Source organism: Penicillium cinerascens, assembly GCF_028974065.1.
Source record: "Penicillium cinerascens strain IBT 15544 chromosome Unknown contig_1_segment0_segment0, whole genome shotgun sequence".
Lineage (NCBI taxonomy): Eukaryota > Fungi > Ascomycota > Eurotiomycetes > Eurotiales > Aspergillaceae > Penicillium > Penicillium cinerascens.
In genome coordinates, this window is record NW_026695287.1 from 3,935,013 (window position 1) to 3,952,323 (window position 17,311).

Consider the following 17,311-nt stretch of genomic DNA (forward strand, 5'->3'; position numbering starts at 1 on the left):
CAACTTCCAATCCAAAAACACATCTTCATATCTTTTAAGGAAGCGGACTTTCTGACATTTGCTTCACTCAAGACTCCCAACGGTTTCCCTAGTGAAACCGTCAGGAGGTTCCAGCAAGCTACGTTGACGAAGATTGGACGGACGTATATGACATAACAATTTGGAGGCTCAAACCTCACTTTGAATAAAACCAATTTAGCTCCCGACTTATAACACCCACTTGCAGCAGGTATGTGCGCTGCATTGAAAGTGTACTTAGAGAGAGGGGAAGCGGGGAAGCGGGCGGCGCCGCGCCCTCTTATACCGAGCACAAAGTAAACAAAGTCCAATGCTACCTCAAGTATCTGTGCTTCATAGATCGTCCCTATCTAATCTGCTCGGTTGCTACATTACACTGGCACGTTGTTTCGCCTGTAAGCATGATCAACACTAATATATCCCCTTTGAGTCATTTTGTCCCTGGAATGTGCTAAATACGCCGTTTAACTCCGTCGCGTCTCTACTTTTGAAGGCCCTAATCCCGCCTTTTACCTCTTTCCTTCCCCGCAATGTTTACCTCGGGCATGGATTGACCCGGTCTTATACACTTCTCCCCTCTTTCTGTGTGCTCGTATGACGCGCCCTACGCTAGGCTTAGCCGAAATTACTGCGGCGCATTATAGTCCGAGCAAGTTGTAGGGAAGTCTAATTGAGAGCTCTCGTCTCCGGAGCGCTCAGAGCTCGGATCTCTTTTCGGGACCACCCTTTCCAAGACCTATAAGTTGACGATTCCTACCGAGGTGTTCAGGCGTGTTTGCCTGCAGACGTCAATATGGGACTCCAGATGTATACTCTCGGGCTTTTGCTCGGACTTGCACTGAAATCCAATGCTGCTGGGAATATCACTGACGATTCTTACTTCTACGGCCTATCTCCGCCTGTTTACCCCTCGCGTATGCTTCCTTCTGTCCGTTTGCTCTTTCGGCTTGCTGACTTTTTGATCTAGCTGAGGGTACTGGCTCGGGCGACTGGCAAGCTGCCTACCAGAAAGCCAAGGCATTCGTTGGCAAACTCACCCCCGAGGAGAAGGTCAACCTGACTGCTGGAACATCCGTCAGCAATGGCTGCTCCGGCAACATTTCTCCCATCCCTCGTCTCGACTTCCCCGGCTTCTGCGTCTCGGATGCTGAAAATGGCCTGGTAAGCTCCTAACAGCGATCTTTTGTTTCAATACACTAATCGTCATTAGAGAGGAACCGACTATGTTAGTAGTTGGCCATCCGGTCTCCATGTCGGAGCCAGGTACGTCACACTATCTCATTATTTGTCAAATGCGTATTCTGACGCTCTAAAGCTGGAACAAGGGCCTTGCCAAGCAGCGAGGAGCGCTCATGGGTGAAGAATTCCGCAAAAAGGGCGTCAACATGGTTCTTGGTCCTGTTGCCGGACCTCTGGGTCGTATCGCCGAGGGCGGTCGTAACTGGGAAGGCTTTGCCGACGACCCATACCTCAGCGGTGGTCTGATCTACAACACCGTCGATGGTATTCAGTCCGCTGGTGTGGGAGCGTGCACCAAGGTAAATTCCCTCGTTTCCTTTGGAAGATTACAGTGGCTGATCTTTGCAGCACTATATCGGATACGAACAAGAGACCAACCGTGTCCCAGAGGATAATGCGCAGGGAGAGTATACCGAGGCCGTGTCGTCCAATATTGATGACAAGACTATGCACGAACTGTACCTCTGGCCCTTCTATGATGCCGTCGCGGCTGGTAGTGCATCCATTATGTGCTCGTACCAGCGTGTCAACAACTCCTATGGCTGCCAGAACAGCAAGACTTTGAACGGTCTTCTCAAGACCGAGCTCGGCTTCCAAGGTAAGCCTCTCCCTTTCCCTCAAACTGACTCAAATTAAACGTACCCAGGCTACGTTATGACCGATTGGGGTGCGCAGCATGCCGGTATCGCTGCCGCTAATGCTGGCTTGGACATGGTTATGCCTTCCACCGACATGTGGGGTGAAAACCTCACCATTGCCATCAAAAATGGCTCTATGGAGGCTTCCAGACTGGATGATATGGCAACTCGGTATGCATTTCTCTTGTGGACGTGCTTGGGATATAATCAGCTAACATCTATTTAGTATTATGGCAACCTGGTACCAGCTTAACCAGGAGAAGGGCATCCCCAATCCCGGAATTGGAATGCCGTCTGATGTCAACTCTCCTCACCAACGAGTTATTGGAAAGTCGGCCGACTCCAAGGAGGCTCTCCTCCAGGGCGCCATTGAAGGTCACGTCCTGGTAAAGAATACCAACGCCGCCCTGCCTCTTAAGGCTCCCAAACTTGTGTCGGTGTTCGGATACGATGCTGTGAATGCCGATTATCTTAATGTTGCTCTCCCCTCGGTCTCCCAGCCCACCGCAACCCAAAACAGCACCCTGTACGTCGGAGGCGGCTCGGGTGCCAACTCCGCTGCTTATGTTGATTCTCCTCTTGAGGCAATCAACCGTCAGGCCTATGAGGACAACACTTCCGTTATGTGGAATATCTATTCCCAGGATCCCGATGTTGATCCTACCTCGGACGTCTGCTTGGTCTTGGTCAATGCCTACTCTACCGAGGGCTTCGATCGTCCCGGTTTGACTGATGACTACAGCGACACTTTGGTCACCAATGTCGCTCAAAAGTGCTCTAACACCGTGGTCGTGATTCATAACGCTGGTATTCGTATCGTCGATGACTGGATCGAGAATGATAACGTCACCGCTGTCATGTTCGCCCACTTGCCAGGCCAAGATACCGGTCGCTCCCTCGTTGATCTTCTCTATGGCCATGCCAATCCGTCTGGCAGACTTCCTTACACCGTCGCCAAGAAGGCATCTGACTACGGAAACATCCTGTCGCCAGCCCTGCCTGAGGGCAAGTACTGGTTGTTCCCGCAGGCTGACTTTACCGAGGGTCAATTCATCGATTATCGCGCGTTTGACTCGAAGGATATTACTCCCCGGTTCGAATTCGGATTCGGCCTGTCTTACACAACCTTCAAGTACTCTGGATTGAAACTGCAGAAGTCAAGCAAGCCCACTTCGCAGTACCCCCCTACTGCAGATATATTAGAGGGTGGTAACCCCCATCTGTGGGATGAGCTTGTCACTGTCACCGTCCAGGTCCAGAACAGTGGCAGCGTTGATGGTGATGAGGTTGCTCAGCTTTACCTCGGAATTCCCGGCGGACCGGTCCGTCAGCTCCGTGGATTTGAGAAGGTTACTATCGGCAGTGGCAAGAGCGAGACTGTCACTTTCTTGTTGACAAGAAGGGATTTGAGTAGTTGGGATGTAAATGCTCAGCAGTGGGCTCTGCAGGAGGGTCAGTACAAGGTCTATGTCGGACAGTCGAGCCGTAATCTGCCCTTGACAACTACATTCAGCATCTAGACCAGGATACACTTCCTTTGTGGGTATAGGTAGTTTATTCAGTCACGTTTTCTACCTATTTGTCCTATTTATAGACTCTAAGGGTGATCATTTTAAGGGTCGAGATGTGGGACCCTCCACCCACCGTAGGGCGGTGCGGGCGTTTATTAGTGCTTTGGGGTGGGCGACTCGCTTCACTTTCTACAGTGTTTTAGGGTGGCCCGCTGGCTTGTAATTACGTTATGCTTTCGAAATATCTAACAATCGCCAAGCGTAGTCACCCCGTGCCCTTGGTGCATGATTGTATCGGGATCCGTCGGCCAGTCTAAATCCGTCAGGTTACAGTGGTGGGACGTAATTTTTCCCCAGTTTATGGATTGTGCGGCTTATTTACGAAAACTCTTTGTGTTTCCCTAGATCCTAACTATTTGCAGCAGAATATTCGTTGATCAAACAGTAACAACGGTCTACACGGTCTCTAGGATGAGGCGCTCTGCCGCTCGATACACCTCGTCAGTCCCCACTTTAAACTTTAACGCCGGTTTTGGCCCCCTCAAGCTTGCCTTGCTTACATCCCCCCTTTACGACGAGGATTATCTTGGCTTTAAAGCCAAGATAAGTTCCACTATCGGTTGTCCGAGCCCTCTCATACGTTAGCGTCCGAAGTCCTTGCCATTCTGGGTTAAATCTTGCCACTACCCGACGATGGTCTACAGAGGAAAGCTGGGGCTGGGGTGTGCCTTGTGCCGAAAGCGGCGCCTGACAGTATGTTGGATGCCTTAGACCCAGAAGGACAACTAGTTGACCAGACAGTGCGATCGGCGTCGTCCATCTTGCTCGCAATGCTTGAGAGTGCACCAAGAGTGCACGGGGTATCGGGACCCGAACACTTTAAGAATCCATAATCAGACCAAGGAGGTGACAATGAAGGCTCAAGCTCGAGCTACCTTGTCGCGGAAGCCGGTTACGACGGACCAGCCGACTTCACCAAATTCCCCAGTGGATATACTTCCTCCGCCCATTTCGCACGATGAGAGAGCCATGTCTCACGTCTTTACCTATTATGTGGGGACCGTCCAGGACCAAGGCTCCCTGTGGTACTTGCCGAAGCTACTGACAACGAACCCTTCTTCTGCGCTCCAAGCCACAATCAAAGCTGTGGGGCTGGCAAGTATGGCGAGAGTGCAGAAATTGCCTAAATTACGGCGCGCGGCGGGCGAAGAATATAGCCTAGCGTTGCGTGCTACCAACGAAGCGCTAAGAGACGAAGTGTTAGCGAAGTCCGATTCTACTCTGGGGGCCGTGATATTGCTTGGTACATACGAGGTAACCTCAGGCTTCTCTACCTGCCAGTGTCAATATCTAATTGACTAATTGACTCACTAGATGATCACATCGGAAGCCAAATCCTCGGAAACTATGCGTTCCTGGATGAATCATGTCCAAGGCGCAACAAGCCTGCTGGAGCTACGAGGCGAAGAGCAATTAGATTCAGAGTCCGGGTTAGAAATGTTTACACTTGTGCGGTTACAAAATGTGGGTCTCTCATGCTCTAATCTAACTTTCTGGAGTCTAATCATTACTTCTATAGGCAATAAGCGGCGTTTTCTTCAGATATTCGGGCCATAACTCATCAAAGATAAAGGAGTTATCAAGATTGGCAAGATCTAAGAGAGACGAGCACTCGCTGCCAATTGAATCTTTATACAACATACTACTTGAGCTGAACGATCTATCACTTAAGATCGAAAAGGCGGACTATTCCGTTGAGGCTCTAGGGCCTTTGCTTGGAGAAGCCCTTCATCTTGAAACCGACTTAAGATGCTGGGCTATGTCCCTAAGCCCACGTTGGCAGTATGCGGTCATCAAAAACTCGAGTCCTCCTTCTGAGAACGATGCCCGTTTTCTCGTACATGGTGATAGTTATCATGTGTATCACGATCTCACTATTTCGTCCATGTGGAACCATTATCGTCAAACGCGCATCATTGTTAATCAAATAACAGGTCGATGGCTTTGCATATTTGTGAGCTACGCAAGTCGCCTGAATGTCGACGGATGGTTTCCGAGTCCACGTTCACCATCAACCAGCTGGTCGATGATGTTTGCGCTAGCGTTGCATATCATTTTCTATTTGGTACCCCCGGCCTTTCAGGGGCTTTCCGGCTACCATGGCCTTTACTCATTTCAGCCATTTGTACGGACAACAATTCTGCTACCCATGCGTGGATCTTGCAAACCCTCGATACGATTGTAGCCATGACAGGCTTTCAGCAACCGTTTGGTATCCTGCAGCACATCAGAGACGGGAGCATAAAGGGTCTCATTCCTGGGACACAGCGAATAATCATGCAAGCATCTTGATATGTGATCTGATACCTGATGAATTTCAGAGACACTTTTGAATGACAACCCCCGTTTTCAACAAGTTCACTGTTGGTAGAACTGAGCAACCGACGAGATGAAGACCAAGACTAGATACGTTGGAATGAATGCATGACTGTAAAAAAATGTGCGATAGTGATTCGGTTATGAGAAACTAAATCTTATAACAATTTGAGCCAGTAGTAAGAACTTAACCACTCAATTTTCTTCTCACGTTTGACCCTAGTAACTGATACATATTTGGCTCAGCTTTGTCAAGAAAGGCTTCAAGATTGAAGTTTACGCTGTGCAATTACCTGTAGAGTCCCCCGTTTTCCATTCGTCTTTAGGGTTAAATTGCCCGGTTCCAGAGCTTTCCTAGGAAAGTGACTAGGTCGAGTGGAGTCCATAACAAAACCAGGTTGGTCGACTCGAGGAGAGATATCATTGACAAATGATATCAGCTCTGAGAAAAATGGAGTGGCAAGGCCAGAATCAGAGAAAAAGGGGCTGAAGACGACGCAGGTGGTGCAGACCAGAGGCAAAGCTCGATGTGTTTACTGGATTAGGACTAGCGGGGATTACTAGCGGGGTGCACTCCAAATAAAGACAACTGCACTAACCTTATTAGGCAACCTTGTCGGAGTATAGTGCTCGACGTCTAAATATTTAAAGTCCATATCCGACTCTCCCCTGATCGCAATCCCCTTCTTCATTCCCCTTTTCCATTCAAATCTACACTCATTTCTAAACGTGCAGAGCCCATATTTCGCATCTTCAACTCTTTTATCAACAACAATATCCAAAATCGCGAGCATGTCCAACAATCAAGGCTTTGGCCAGGGAGACCAGCGGGGTCAACATTTTGGCTTTGGTGGCCTTGGATTCTATGCCAAGGGTATTGCAGCCGGGATTGGTCTTGCGTCAGAGAGTATTCAGGCACACAAAGAGAAGAAGAAAAAGACAAAGATGGTGCCTACAGGTGAAACGCATCAGCATCAATCTCGGGCCCCATATGGCGAGCAAGCACGATCCGTCCCACCACCAGCCTACCACTACAGTGCAGAACAGCCATTTATACCGACACTGGAGGGAGAAGGATCACATTTGAGTCAAACGGAAAGCTCTGGAGAAGGAGGACGCGCGCAAGAGGACGGCGATGAGGAGCAGTGGGACTTGGATGACGCGCAGGATGACCTCCTTTCACGGGAACCTGTTCATCCAAACAAACGTCCCTTTGCTCGTGATCCCAAGAAAACGGTCCAGTACTTCATCGATGATTATCCGCTCCCGCAGGAGATACAGTCACCGGGAAGATTGGCTTTTCCAGTGGTCTTGCCTCAACGCAGACCTAAAGACCGGACTCGTGGCTTCATCAGAGCATATGCGCCAGAGTTGATGAATGCAGGAATTGACCAGGATATGTTTCTCGGCTTCTTGGAAACGTTCAATACCGCCACACAAGCTTCGCCGTGGATAAACGCTATCAACATGGCCGGTATTGCTTTGTTACCATTACACCTCGCCCCCGGAATTGGTCAAGCAGCCACCGTGGCGCTTTATCTGACCGTGGAGATAATGAAAAACATGCAAAGTCGAAAAAGGTTGACTCTCCCCCATCTGCTTTCTGCATTTCAGAAATTGTACTGACTCGGTGCCGTACACAGATACCACACGGTCATGGACCAGATGAATGAGCAATTCTTCCAGCCAAGGGGCCTCCATGCTATGGTTTTGACCTGGACACCCGAGACAGATGCTACAGAAGTAGGAATCAACTTCAACGAGACATTTCTCAAAAGTACAGCCCCTCCAGAAGGTATTGCCAAAGTTGTGCGAAACTTCAAGCCTTCCGTGGGTACCACAAATGGCGTTCCATTTACAGAAACGGCTCCTCTTGTTTTCCCTGCTCTCGATAAATTGGCCGATGATCAAACAGGAGCAGCCAGATCAAAGAGAGAGAAGATCAAAGGAGTGAAAAACTTTGCTAGCGAGTACTTCGATCGTCGCGCGCAGGCCAAGCATGTATGTTGTCATGCACAAAAACCAAGAACTGTCACTTGCTAACTATATCCTGGAGGCTCTTGAAACCCCTGATAGTCAATTAGCCGTTGGACCTAAGCCTACTTTCACATCGTGCTACTCCGACCCCAGTAACCCTACAAACAGTGGTGACCTCCTCGCACTCGTCACTGCTGGGAAGCTGAGTATGCCAGTGAGAGGCGGTTTCGGCGGGCTAGGTGGTGGAGGGGGTCTGGATGGCCGTGCCATGATGAGATCTCACAGCCCCTTAAATGACAGATTGGCAATGTCTTACGGAGGACCAAGAGGTCGCATGGGGATGATAGGTGGTAGTATGGGCCAGCAACAGACGATGGATCGGCCGAGTCAAGGCGAAATTGGTTATAACCAACACTATGCCAGCCAGACAACCATGAACCAGATGGATAATCAGAGGACGGCAAATGGTCCCGGAATAGGAGGAACTCAAATTGGATTTGGGGGAGCCAACTTGATAGTCAACGGTGTGAAGCGTGTTCTTCGCCATGTACGGCCCTTTTGCTTTCCTCATTATGCTTCCAAGATACTGACCTATCGACCAGCATGTTCTTTATCTCCTTATCGTCAACCTACCAACCGAAGAGGAAATGGAAAATGCGGCACCATTCATGGAGCAGACATACTCTGGGCAGCAGAGTGCTTAGCCGGGATCTGGTTTTTCTTCCTATGGCTTTTTGAGGCTATGTCTTAAAAACAATCGACACTAGCAGGCTTAACTGACGAAAAGGTCCACTTAACGTAACCGGTAAGCGAGCCGCCTATATAAGTGAGCCGCTCACCCAGCCACTTTTTCGTGTCCACACGCGTTCTTCTATCTTTAACCAAGCGTAAAATTCCGAGGATACCCAGGCCACTGGTGGCGCGAGTAACATAGGATGCCATGTTACGAGTCGTAAGTAAAGGCTAGAAAATCACCAAGCTGAAAGGCCATTTGTCACGTATCAAAATCCGTATAGACTTATTTTCAGAGTATCCCAGACGGAAACGATGTATACCGCAAGATAAATATGTGGTAAATAGTATATATATCCAAATGGATATGATCTATGCATGGACGATCGTGTCACTTTTCACATCTCCAACGACTGTAGAGACGAGGTAGTTGTGCTTGAAACTTTAATTCTGAATTCACTCAAGGCCTCGTTACAAGCTAAGAAGCTACTATTGTATTCTAATTAATTCGGAGATTGATGATAACTCTATTATTGGGATATTGACTACTTAATTTTTTGAAGCTCCATAGACAGTCCACTTGCCTAAAACGTCAAAATATATAGTTCCCAAGAGATCATTGAAATTACCTTAAAAACGCGATTTAAGCAGTTAAAAGCCCGCATTTGATATTATCCAGCTTCTTACAAACCATATAAAGCACTACCACCTCCATGTATATAGCATGTTGATCCGAAATCGCGGCGAGCTGTATTTCTTAACCTGGATGATTAGAAGCGCTTTCGGGTGGCCTGATTTATGGCTGATGAGTCATACAAGATCCCGACGAACATCTCAGTTGGTTGTGTAGTGTAATGGTCATCACTGCGGATTCTGATTCCGCCGATCCCGGTTCGATCCCGGGCACGACCTTTGAATATTCCTTTATTTTTTCATTTTCCCTCTTGTTCTGATTTTTTCTTGTTTGTAACAGTTCAAATAACGAAAGCTCTCAAACGGTCAGAGATCTGACCTGCTTGTTAAGTTTAGCGCACCGATTGGTTGAAAGCCAGCTACAGCAGAATATCGCGATTATGTTATGATGGTGCAAGATTTTAGAACACGGTAATCTATTGACAGTTCTATGAGATCTATTCTTATCTCTTGTCTAACCAAAGCCGAATGCACGTAAAAACATCAATATAAAGAATACACATGATCGGGAATCAGAAATGAAGACATAAAGCTTTACAGCTTGCTCTTGGGCGCCTCGTTCTTGAGAATCGCCGCGTTCCAGGGATAGGGGTCGAACACCAGGTCGTTGACAGGGTTCTCCTGGCTGGCCCGGCGGAACAAGTCCTCGTAGACCTTGCCGTCGGAGCGTCCCAGACTGCTGTCCAGCTGCCAGTCGGGAATGGCCCAGGCGTCCACCAAGCTGATGGCGTGCGGGCGGATCTCATCGAGGAGCTTCATCACGGCTGTGGTGCGGGTCAGAGTGATCTGGCGCACGGTGACGGCACCTGATGAGAAGAACTCGGCGGCTTCGCGCTCGAGCGTGTGCAGGGCGTACAGGCGGAAGAGAGCGTGCATGAGGGTCTTGGTCTCGGGGTCCAAGGCCTGGGCGAGCTCAGGGGAGGAGACGGCCTCGTAGAAGTTGCGGACCACGAGATACTGGGAGTGGGCGGTGGAAAGACGCCAGAAGTCAACCAGCAGGCTGTTCCATGAGCGCTTTTCGGCATCACGGTGCTTCAGCGCCTCGAAGGTCAGGTGGGCTGTCCGCCAGGCGAAGGCTTCCACAATGTCCTTGTCCTCTTCGAGCACATCAAAGGAAGCACCCTTGTCGCGGCGGTCGAGGTAAGTCTTGAGGATGCGGGAGGTATCGTTGTCAGCAGCCTTGCCAGAAAGGACGGCACGAGCGGACTTGAGCAGGTAGCGTGCGACCTGCTGGGTCAACATGTAGTTGTCACCCTCCCAAGTGAGAGTGGGCAGGTAGTCAGCGTAGTAAGATCCAATACCGCTGTAGCTGCTGTAGCCGTGGCCACCGCATGCACGACGGCAGACCTCGAGACCTTCACCGGCAGTGGTACTAGCAAGAGCCTTGAGACCGCAAGAGGTGGCGTGAAGGTCCGCCAGCAGGTCGGCACCAGCCCGAAGCTCCTCGGGGCCGGGGCCACGCGAGTTCTGGCCAGGCGAAGCAGCAGCCTTCATACGGCTCTGGTTCTCCTGGTACAATTTCATCATACCGCGACCGGTGAAGTGCAGGGCGTACATAGAAGCCAGAAGGGGGAGCAGGCGGACCTGCACCATCTTGTAGTTCAGCACCTGGTTCTCACCAGCGCTGGGCTCCGCATCACGGTCCTGGAACTGTCTCCGGACGGCGGCGTACCGAGTAGCAATGGTCACACCGCGGGCCAATACACCACCGGATTGCAGAACGATGTTCGAGCGCACCCATGTCAAGGTACCGTAGACCAAGGAGGGGAGAGCGGGGCGGATGTACTTGCCGGTCTCCTTCTCAATGCGGGAGAAGCGGGCCAGCATATTAATGTGGGGAATCTTGACATTGTTGAACAGCAAGAAACCGTTGTCCATGGTGTTGTAGCCGAACTTGGGACCAATATCACCCACGTAGACATTCTCCAAGGGCTGATGGGTCTTGAGGTCGCGGACCTGCACGACGAAGGGGTGGGGGCCGAAGTTCTTGCCGCCGATAAACAGCTGAGCCATGACCACGGCGTGGTTGGCAGTGCGACCAAGAGAACCAATCCACCACTTGGAGGCGGTCAATGTGGGAGAGTTGATGGTGAAGGTCTGGTCCTCCTGGTTCCAGATGGCGGTGGTCTCGAGACCGCGGACATTGGAACCGTGGCCCAATTCGGTCTGGGCGTAGCAACCGATGATCTCGTATTTCGCGGCACGCTCAAGGAAGAGCTTGTGTTGTTCGGGAGAGCCTTGTTCCCGGAGGGTCACCTAAAAGATAAGCCGGTTAGACGCGGAACTCTGGGGGGAAAAGCTATTGTCAATGTACGTACCAGGAACATGCTTGCGTGCAATCCGTAAGGGGTAGGCTCGCCAATAAGCTCATTGGCAGCATGAAGCTCCTCCATGGACCACTGGTTCTCCTCGGCCAGCTGTTGCAGGCGCTTGGCCTTGGCCAGAGAGCGCTGCAGCCGCTCAACGCGACCGAGAGTGTGGTTCTGGGACTTGTCAAAGACCTTCTCGGGCTCGAGGAGGCTGAGCATCTTCTGCTGTCGGTCCAGAGCCTCCTTGGTGTGGAGCAACTCGGACAGCTTGTCGATATTAATGTTAGACTGCGCACGCTCTTGGGCGAGCAGTTCGGAACCCTGCGGGCCCGAGGGCTTGAGGGCCTTGACCCAGTCAGGAGGAGGAGAAGGCATGATGGAGAGCGGATAGGGAGAGGGATGGAGAAGGAATGAACGTGGGGAGGAGATTATAATAATACTCTGGGGTCCCCGGTGACGATTCTCCAGGCCTCGGGCCAAATCAGCCGCCGAAAATGGAAAGAGCCGAGGCCCAATTGCGCCCCAGATCGGGAAAGTGCGACTGGCCGAAAACTGCCGAGTTCGCTATGTTGACATTGTCGGTATGCTAGCAATACATAAACCAGACATGTATTCCCGCCTGAACCCCCGCATCTGCGTCGGCGTTTCTACGACGTGTTCGGGAATTTGGTGTCGGATGGGCGAGTCCCGAAGTCAGCCAACACCGATGTCGGGCTAAGTGCGCGCACTCCCAGAGATCGTCACCCCGGCAGTGGTGGCGATCGGCGGCTTTCTGCCTTGCGGCAACTCCCGGCCACTTTTGTCCTGCTGGACTTGCCTTTTCATTTCGGGGACAGGTGACCTCGGTATACATTCCTAGGGTGGCCGTCGTGACTACCCTTCATACCGCGTGACTATTTATGCCCGGCCATCCTGTACATAACCCTGTCTTGTCCCTCCGATGGTCGGGAAACGCCGTCACGCCTACGGAAACCAACAACACTCACAACTGACAAAGCCATGACATCTATGAACATTAATATTGATCCCCGGTTTACTCCCGTATACTCCGTTCTATGTCCTGACACGTGAAATTGGAGGACGCGTCAAAAGAAATCCAGAATCATCGGGGCGCGGTTCGGGAGTTTAAATGCAATTCGGATCAGATAAGAAGATCGGTCCCGATTTTCACATGTCAGATGCGTCTCTTCGCGCTTGTGAAAAGGCACGAGCTGCCACTTCGTTGATGGCAAGCTCGGCCTACTCGTTCCGTCGCGCCTTCGACACCCGCGGTAATCCCAGCCACGCGAGGAAGATGGCTCCGGACAGAGCGATGATGAACGGCTGCAACACTTCGACTCCCTTGGCCTGTGCCAGCGCTCCCACGGCGAAGGGCAGAATGGCCGCTCCGCTGCCTCCAAATGCAGCGGTGAATCCGATCGAACTCACATGGAGGTGTCGTGGGAGGAGTTTCGTGATCATCACTACTGCGCCCGGGAAGAGTGGACCCAGGAAGAAGCCCTGCAGTGAAACTGCCACGGCGGACGCATAGAAGTGAGGCACGAGCCACAGGACCAGACCGAATGCCATAGAAAGCACAATATACACCTGCAGCCGTGGATCTTCAGCTCTGTCTTCGAGGTGCCTGGGAGAGTCTTACCGCAATCGCCATCTTTTCGCCCACTCGCGGAGTCAAAAACCCTAAAACTACTCGGCCGACAGTGATACCCAGCCAGAATCCAGTGGCTGTCATACCACTAGCAAATGGAGCTCCGTGTCGGACACGGATCATATAGGTGACAATCCATCCACCAAGTGCGACCTCCACTCCCACATAACCCAGCAGGAACAGAGCACATAACCAAGTAACCCGAGCCGACGGTCGCTTGAACAACGCACTTTTGAGGCCACCCTTTTTATTATCTCCGATCGCATGAGAATTGGCTGCACGGAACACCGCGCCCGTAGATTCCCAGAAGCATGCACCGCAGGTCGCAAGCTCGACAACTGCAAATCCCACCTAATGAAACCACTGATTAGGTGACCATCTGAGCAGGAAGGGGAAGCCTCACCATGACATAATAAAAAAAGTGCCAGGGCAGATGGGCTCTGGCGATCATCGACGTCGCAATCAACGGACTCAGGACGGCACCTACGCCATATACACCGTGGAGAAGACCCAGCAGCTCATTGGCATTAGCCATGTTACCGATCCATGCATTCCACGCAGCATCCTCTAGGCCATTTCCAAAGCCGGCAAATATGAAGGAGACCACGAGTACTGGGTACGGTGGATGCGTGCAGTTCACGATGTATGCGATCAGATGGCACCCTGGTCCAATTAATGCCACACCACGCTGTCCCAGACTGGAGTGGATGCGGTGGTTGAGAAATGCTGCAAGAGTATAGCCCACCAGAGGTGATAAAAATACCAGTGACACAATCGTGTATGAGAGGTTATAGTATGTTTCGAGCTGTACGGTTGTGAGCTTGACACCCGGCACCAAAATGAGATAGAACCTACATATGGAATTAAAGCCTATTATCCAGTAGGACTTTGTATAAGCATGTCCGGGTTCGCCATCTTGTGAACACTTACACCGTACGCCGCATCGTTCGCTCCCATCACCAAGAAACTCCAAAAGGTCGAGAAAGAGCGATAGATGTTGATACGAGGTTGATTCCACTTTTCTAACGCTCGAAAGCTATCCGAGTCACCACATAGGGACTCTGCCGCTGAAACCTCACGAGGAAGAACCTCGAGCGTAATGTTCGTCTCGTGCGCTGTTTGTTGTGGCTGTTCCTGAACTACACAGGTGGACGCCATGGTGAGCGCCTTCTAGCGATCAGAACGGGGGTAAGACTTCCGAGGACAACATGCAACAGAAGAGACTGCAGTCTCGCTTTGACACCTGACCCAGGCCGTTCGACTTGGTCAAGGCCCACCGCCACGTCCATGCGGAGATCCTTGGCGTCGGAGGGTTTCCCGCGTTTCCCGATCCGGCAGAACTTCGGCGTGGGGTTGTCTCTCGACACGGGGGCATCACGTGCTGGCGCGGCGTTTAAGCGAAATCCATAGTATAGCGAATCAAATACTTGGACTGCCATTAGTTGTCTGGAGCTTTCTAGACGGAATCAAATCTGTCTCGCTGTATACATCGACGAAGGAGTGCACTCGATACGGAGAGGCGGAGCGAAGTATATCTGTTTGAGACTCCTAAGCCCTGTGCTCAATACCATCTAAGGTTCAGTACCCATCGAGTCCGCACCAGAATGCAGCTGTTTTCTTAATCAAGACATTCGTAGGGCTCGATGCACATCGTAGCCATTTAAGTGCCAGTATATCTGTTCTCAACACCCAAATGAATCCCAGCTTGGACTTTCTCTTTGCATCCCGGACATTACACTAATTATCCACCAATCAAATCCCCAGTCCCCAGAAAATCACGATTCCTCCACATATAACCCCTTACATGATCCGATCTGAATCTGATAATGTATCACCAGTCTTGACAAAACCATGAGTTTCTCCAATCCCATCATCCCCGGCTTCAACCCAGACCCCTCCATCGTCCGCGTTGACCACGACTTCTTCCTCGTGACCTCGACATTTGAATACTTCCCCGGTGCCCCGATCTATCATAGCCGTGATCTCATTCAGTGGACTTTGATCGGCCATGCGCTGACCAGACCTACTCAGCTTCAAATTCATACACCGGAACCCGGGGGTGGCGTGTGGGCCACGACCATCAGGTATCACCGTGGTGTGTTTTATATCGTTGCTGCTAGTTTTCAGCGATATCGACCTCAGCAAGATGATCGGGTCTGGCCGCAGGGGTTCTATGTAAAGACCAGTAATATCTGGGATGATAGTACGTGGTCGGATCCTGTTTATTTTGATCAAGTTGGGTTTGATCAGGATGTAAGTTGAGTCCCACTGCGCAGTAAGGAAAGACACCTTGGGCTGACATGGAAATAGCTCTTCTGGGATGACGATGGGGTGGTCTATCTGTCGTCTACTTATCGCAAGCTTCAACCTACACCCGGTGCCAAGCTCAAAGACTTTGCCATTCACATCTGCACCGTGGATCTGGACACCGGACGCTCTACATCAGAACCCAAGTTGATTCGTGAATCAACTTCCGGTGTTGCGGAGGGCTCTCACATCTTCAAGCGCGGTCATTACTGGTACTTGTTCACGGCAGAGGGCGGCACCGAGAGTGGACATAGCGAATGGGTCTGTCGCAGCGAGAGCGGACCTTTAGGGCCCTGGGAAGTTGGGCCAAGTAATCCCCTCTGGCGTAATGGTGTGGAAGATGAGGTGCAAAACACCGGCCACGCCGATCTGGTTGAAGATGTCAACGGCCAGTGGTGGGCAGTGCTGTTGGGCGTACGACCTATGCGACGAGGCGAAGAATGGGAAGAATCCGTGCTAGGTTAGTGATTCAGCCTTCAGTGATCAATCTAACTCTGTTAGGGCGTGAAACCTTCCTCGTTGCAGTCGAGTGGGTCAACAACTGGCCCGTGTTCAATGGGAGCGAGAAGATCACGATCCAGTCTGTCGGACCCGGTCTCTACCAACACACAGTTCCCGTCCTCTGGAGGGACGATTTCGTCTGCCCCAAACTCCAGCTGGGGTGGTACCGGAAGAGTAAGATGTAAGACGACGTACTCGAATCCGGGCTAATCAATATAGATACGCCCTTCACGGTGGACTACTCGCTCACTGAGCGCCCCAACCATCTCCGTCTGTATGGTGGACCTTACAATCTTTCAGCTCCCGCTTGTCCCACTCTGTTTCTGCGTAAACAGGCTCATCGATTTTGCACTTGGGAGACGGAGTTGACCTTTGAGCCGACTTCTGAATACACGGAAGCGGGGACGGCCTGCTGGTGGACCTATTTTACGTATAGCAGTATCGGCATTCGGAAACGAGGCGACCATAAAATCCTTCGCTTTCGGCCATCGGAGGGTAATGTAGTGGAGAGGCCTTTGGGCTCATCGACCGTTGTGCTCGTGGTGGAATGCGGCAACGAGTATCGCTTTGGATACCGTGAATCGACAGACCACATCGAATGGATTGGCAGCGTGTCTAATCAAGCCGCAACTAAGGCACCACCAGTGGGTGCCCCGTTTACAGGTAAAGTATCACCGGGAAAAAAGTCAAAGAAAGTATACTAACAAAGAACTAGGAATGATGCTGGGGCTCTATGCATTTGGGGAACGTCAACGGTGTTTGAGTCCCGCCGACTTTTCATATGCACAATTTAGATAGAAATTTGAGGGAGTATGAGCTACACTGTAACGCAAATTGACCACCCAAAAAGACCTTGAAAACAATTCGAATTCGCAAGTACTTACCCTTGGCGGGAATTTACATCTGGCTCCTCTGCGTCAGCCCTAGGTATTTTTGACCTTGCAGTAAATTCCATGGTCTGGTTCTGATTGGACCAGGAAATCCTCGATGTTGGTACTGGAACTGGAATACGGGCTATAAATGTTAAACGGAACTGAATTCCATCATTGCTGCTTCCAGATATGATCTTTGGATTACTCTGAGCCTGTAAATCTCGGTGTTGACTTATGGGGAGTGATGCCACACCTGGACATGATCAGCTGCATTGCGACACAAAGGAAATATCATTTTCTAGATGCTGCCGTATAGATAACCAGATCTTGTCCAGACCCATGATGCATCCGTACGGTAACTGATAAAACATGACAATACGGAACCGGATCTCTTCGTAACTCCGTTCTTCTCCCTGCCAAGGCACAGCCGTAATTGGTGGAGCCCATGATTGGGCCCGCATAAAGAGGAACTCGCCTCCTATCCTCTTCA

General features: G+C 50.9%; 6 protein-coding genes across 6 annotated transcripts; 4 read left to right on the top strand and 2 right to left on the bottom strand.

Moving 5' to 3' along the window:
- Window positions 1–811: 811 nt before the first annotated feature.
- Window positions 812–3,415, top strand: N7498_003025 (beta-glucosidase; the record flags this gene model as incomplete). The annotated part of the gene is made up of 7 exons (XM_058450087.1): window positions 812–932; window positions 986–1,179; window positions 1,229–1,281; window positions 1,334–1,556; window positions 1,606–1,855; window positions 1,904–2,066; window positions 2,122–3,415. The coding sequence occupies 7 exons, from the start codon at window positions 812–814 to the stop codon at window positions 3,413–3,415; spliced, it is 2,298 nt and encodes a 765-aa protein (XP_058312431.1).
- A 903-nt stretch (window positions 3,416–4,318) lies between these two features.
- Window positions 4,319–4,992, top strand: N7498_003026 (C6 zinc finger domain protein; the record flags this gene model as incomplete). Its single annotated transcript, XM_058450088.1, has 3 exons — window positions 4,319–4,720; window positions 4,781–4,896; window positions 4,986–4,992. 3 exons carry the CDS (start codon window positions 4,319–4,321, stop codon window positions 4,990–4,992), a joined length of 525 nt encoding a protein of 174 aa, XP_058312432.1.
- Window positions 4,993–6,574: 1,582 nt separating this feature from the next.
- N7498_003027 (uncharacterized protein) lies at window positions 6,575–8,463 on the top strand (the record flags this gene model as incomplete). Its single annotated transcript, XM_058450089.1, has 4 exons — window positions 6,575–7,362; window positions 7,426–7,783; window positions 7,839–8,306; window positions 8,362–8,463. 4 exons carry the CDS (start codon window positions 6,575–6,577, stop codon window positions 8,461–8,463), a joined length of 1,716 nt encoding a protein of 571 aa, XP_058312433.1.
- Window positions 8,464–9,637: 1,174 nt separating this feature from the next.
- N7498_003028 (uncharacterized protein) lies at window positions 9,638–11,868 on the bottom strand (the record flags this gene model as incomplete). Its single annotated transcript, XM_058450090.1, has 2 exons — window positions 9,638–11,440; window positions 11,503–11,868. 2 exons carry the CDS (start codon window positions 11,866–11,868, stop codon window positions 9,719–9,721), a joined length of 2,088 nt encoding a protein of 695 aa, XP_058312434.1. The 3' UTR covers window positions 9,638–9,718.
- An 864-nt stretch (window positions 11,869–12,732) lies between these two features.
- N7498_003029 (uncharacterized protein) lies at window positions 12,733–14,299 on the bottom strand (the record flags this gene model as incomplete). Its single annotated transcript, XM_058450091.1, has 4 exons — window positions 12,733–13,080; window positions 13,133–13,492; window positions 13,545–13,946; window positions 14,072–14,299. 4 exons carry the CDS (start codon window positions 14,297–14,299, stop codon window positions 12,733–12,735), a joined length of 1,338 nt encoding a protein of 445 aa, XP_058312435.1.
- Window positions 14,300–14,992: 693 nt separating this feature from the next.
- N7498_003030 (glycoside hydrolase family 43 protein) lies at window positions 14,993–16,747 on the top strand (the record flags this gene model as incomplete). Its single annotated transcript, XM_058450092.1, has 5 exons — window positions 14,993–15,394; window positions 15,452–15,908; window positions 15,950–16,123; window positions 16,169–16,612; window positions 16,665–16,747. 5 exons carry the CDS (start codon window positions 14,993–14,995, stop codon window positions 16,745–16,747), a joined length of 1,560 nt encoding a protein of 519 aa, XP_058312436.1.
- Window positions 16,748–17,311: the final 564 nt, after the last annotated feature.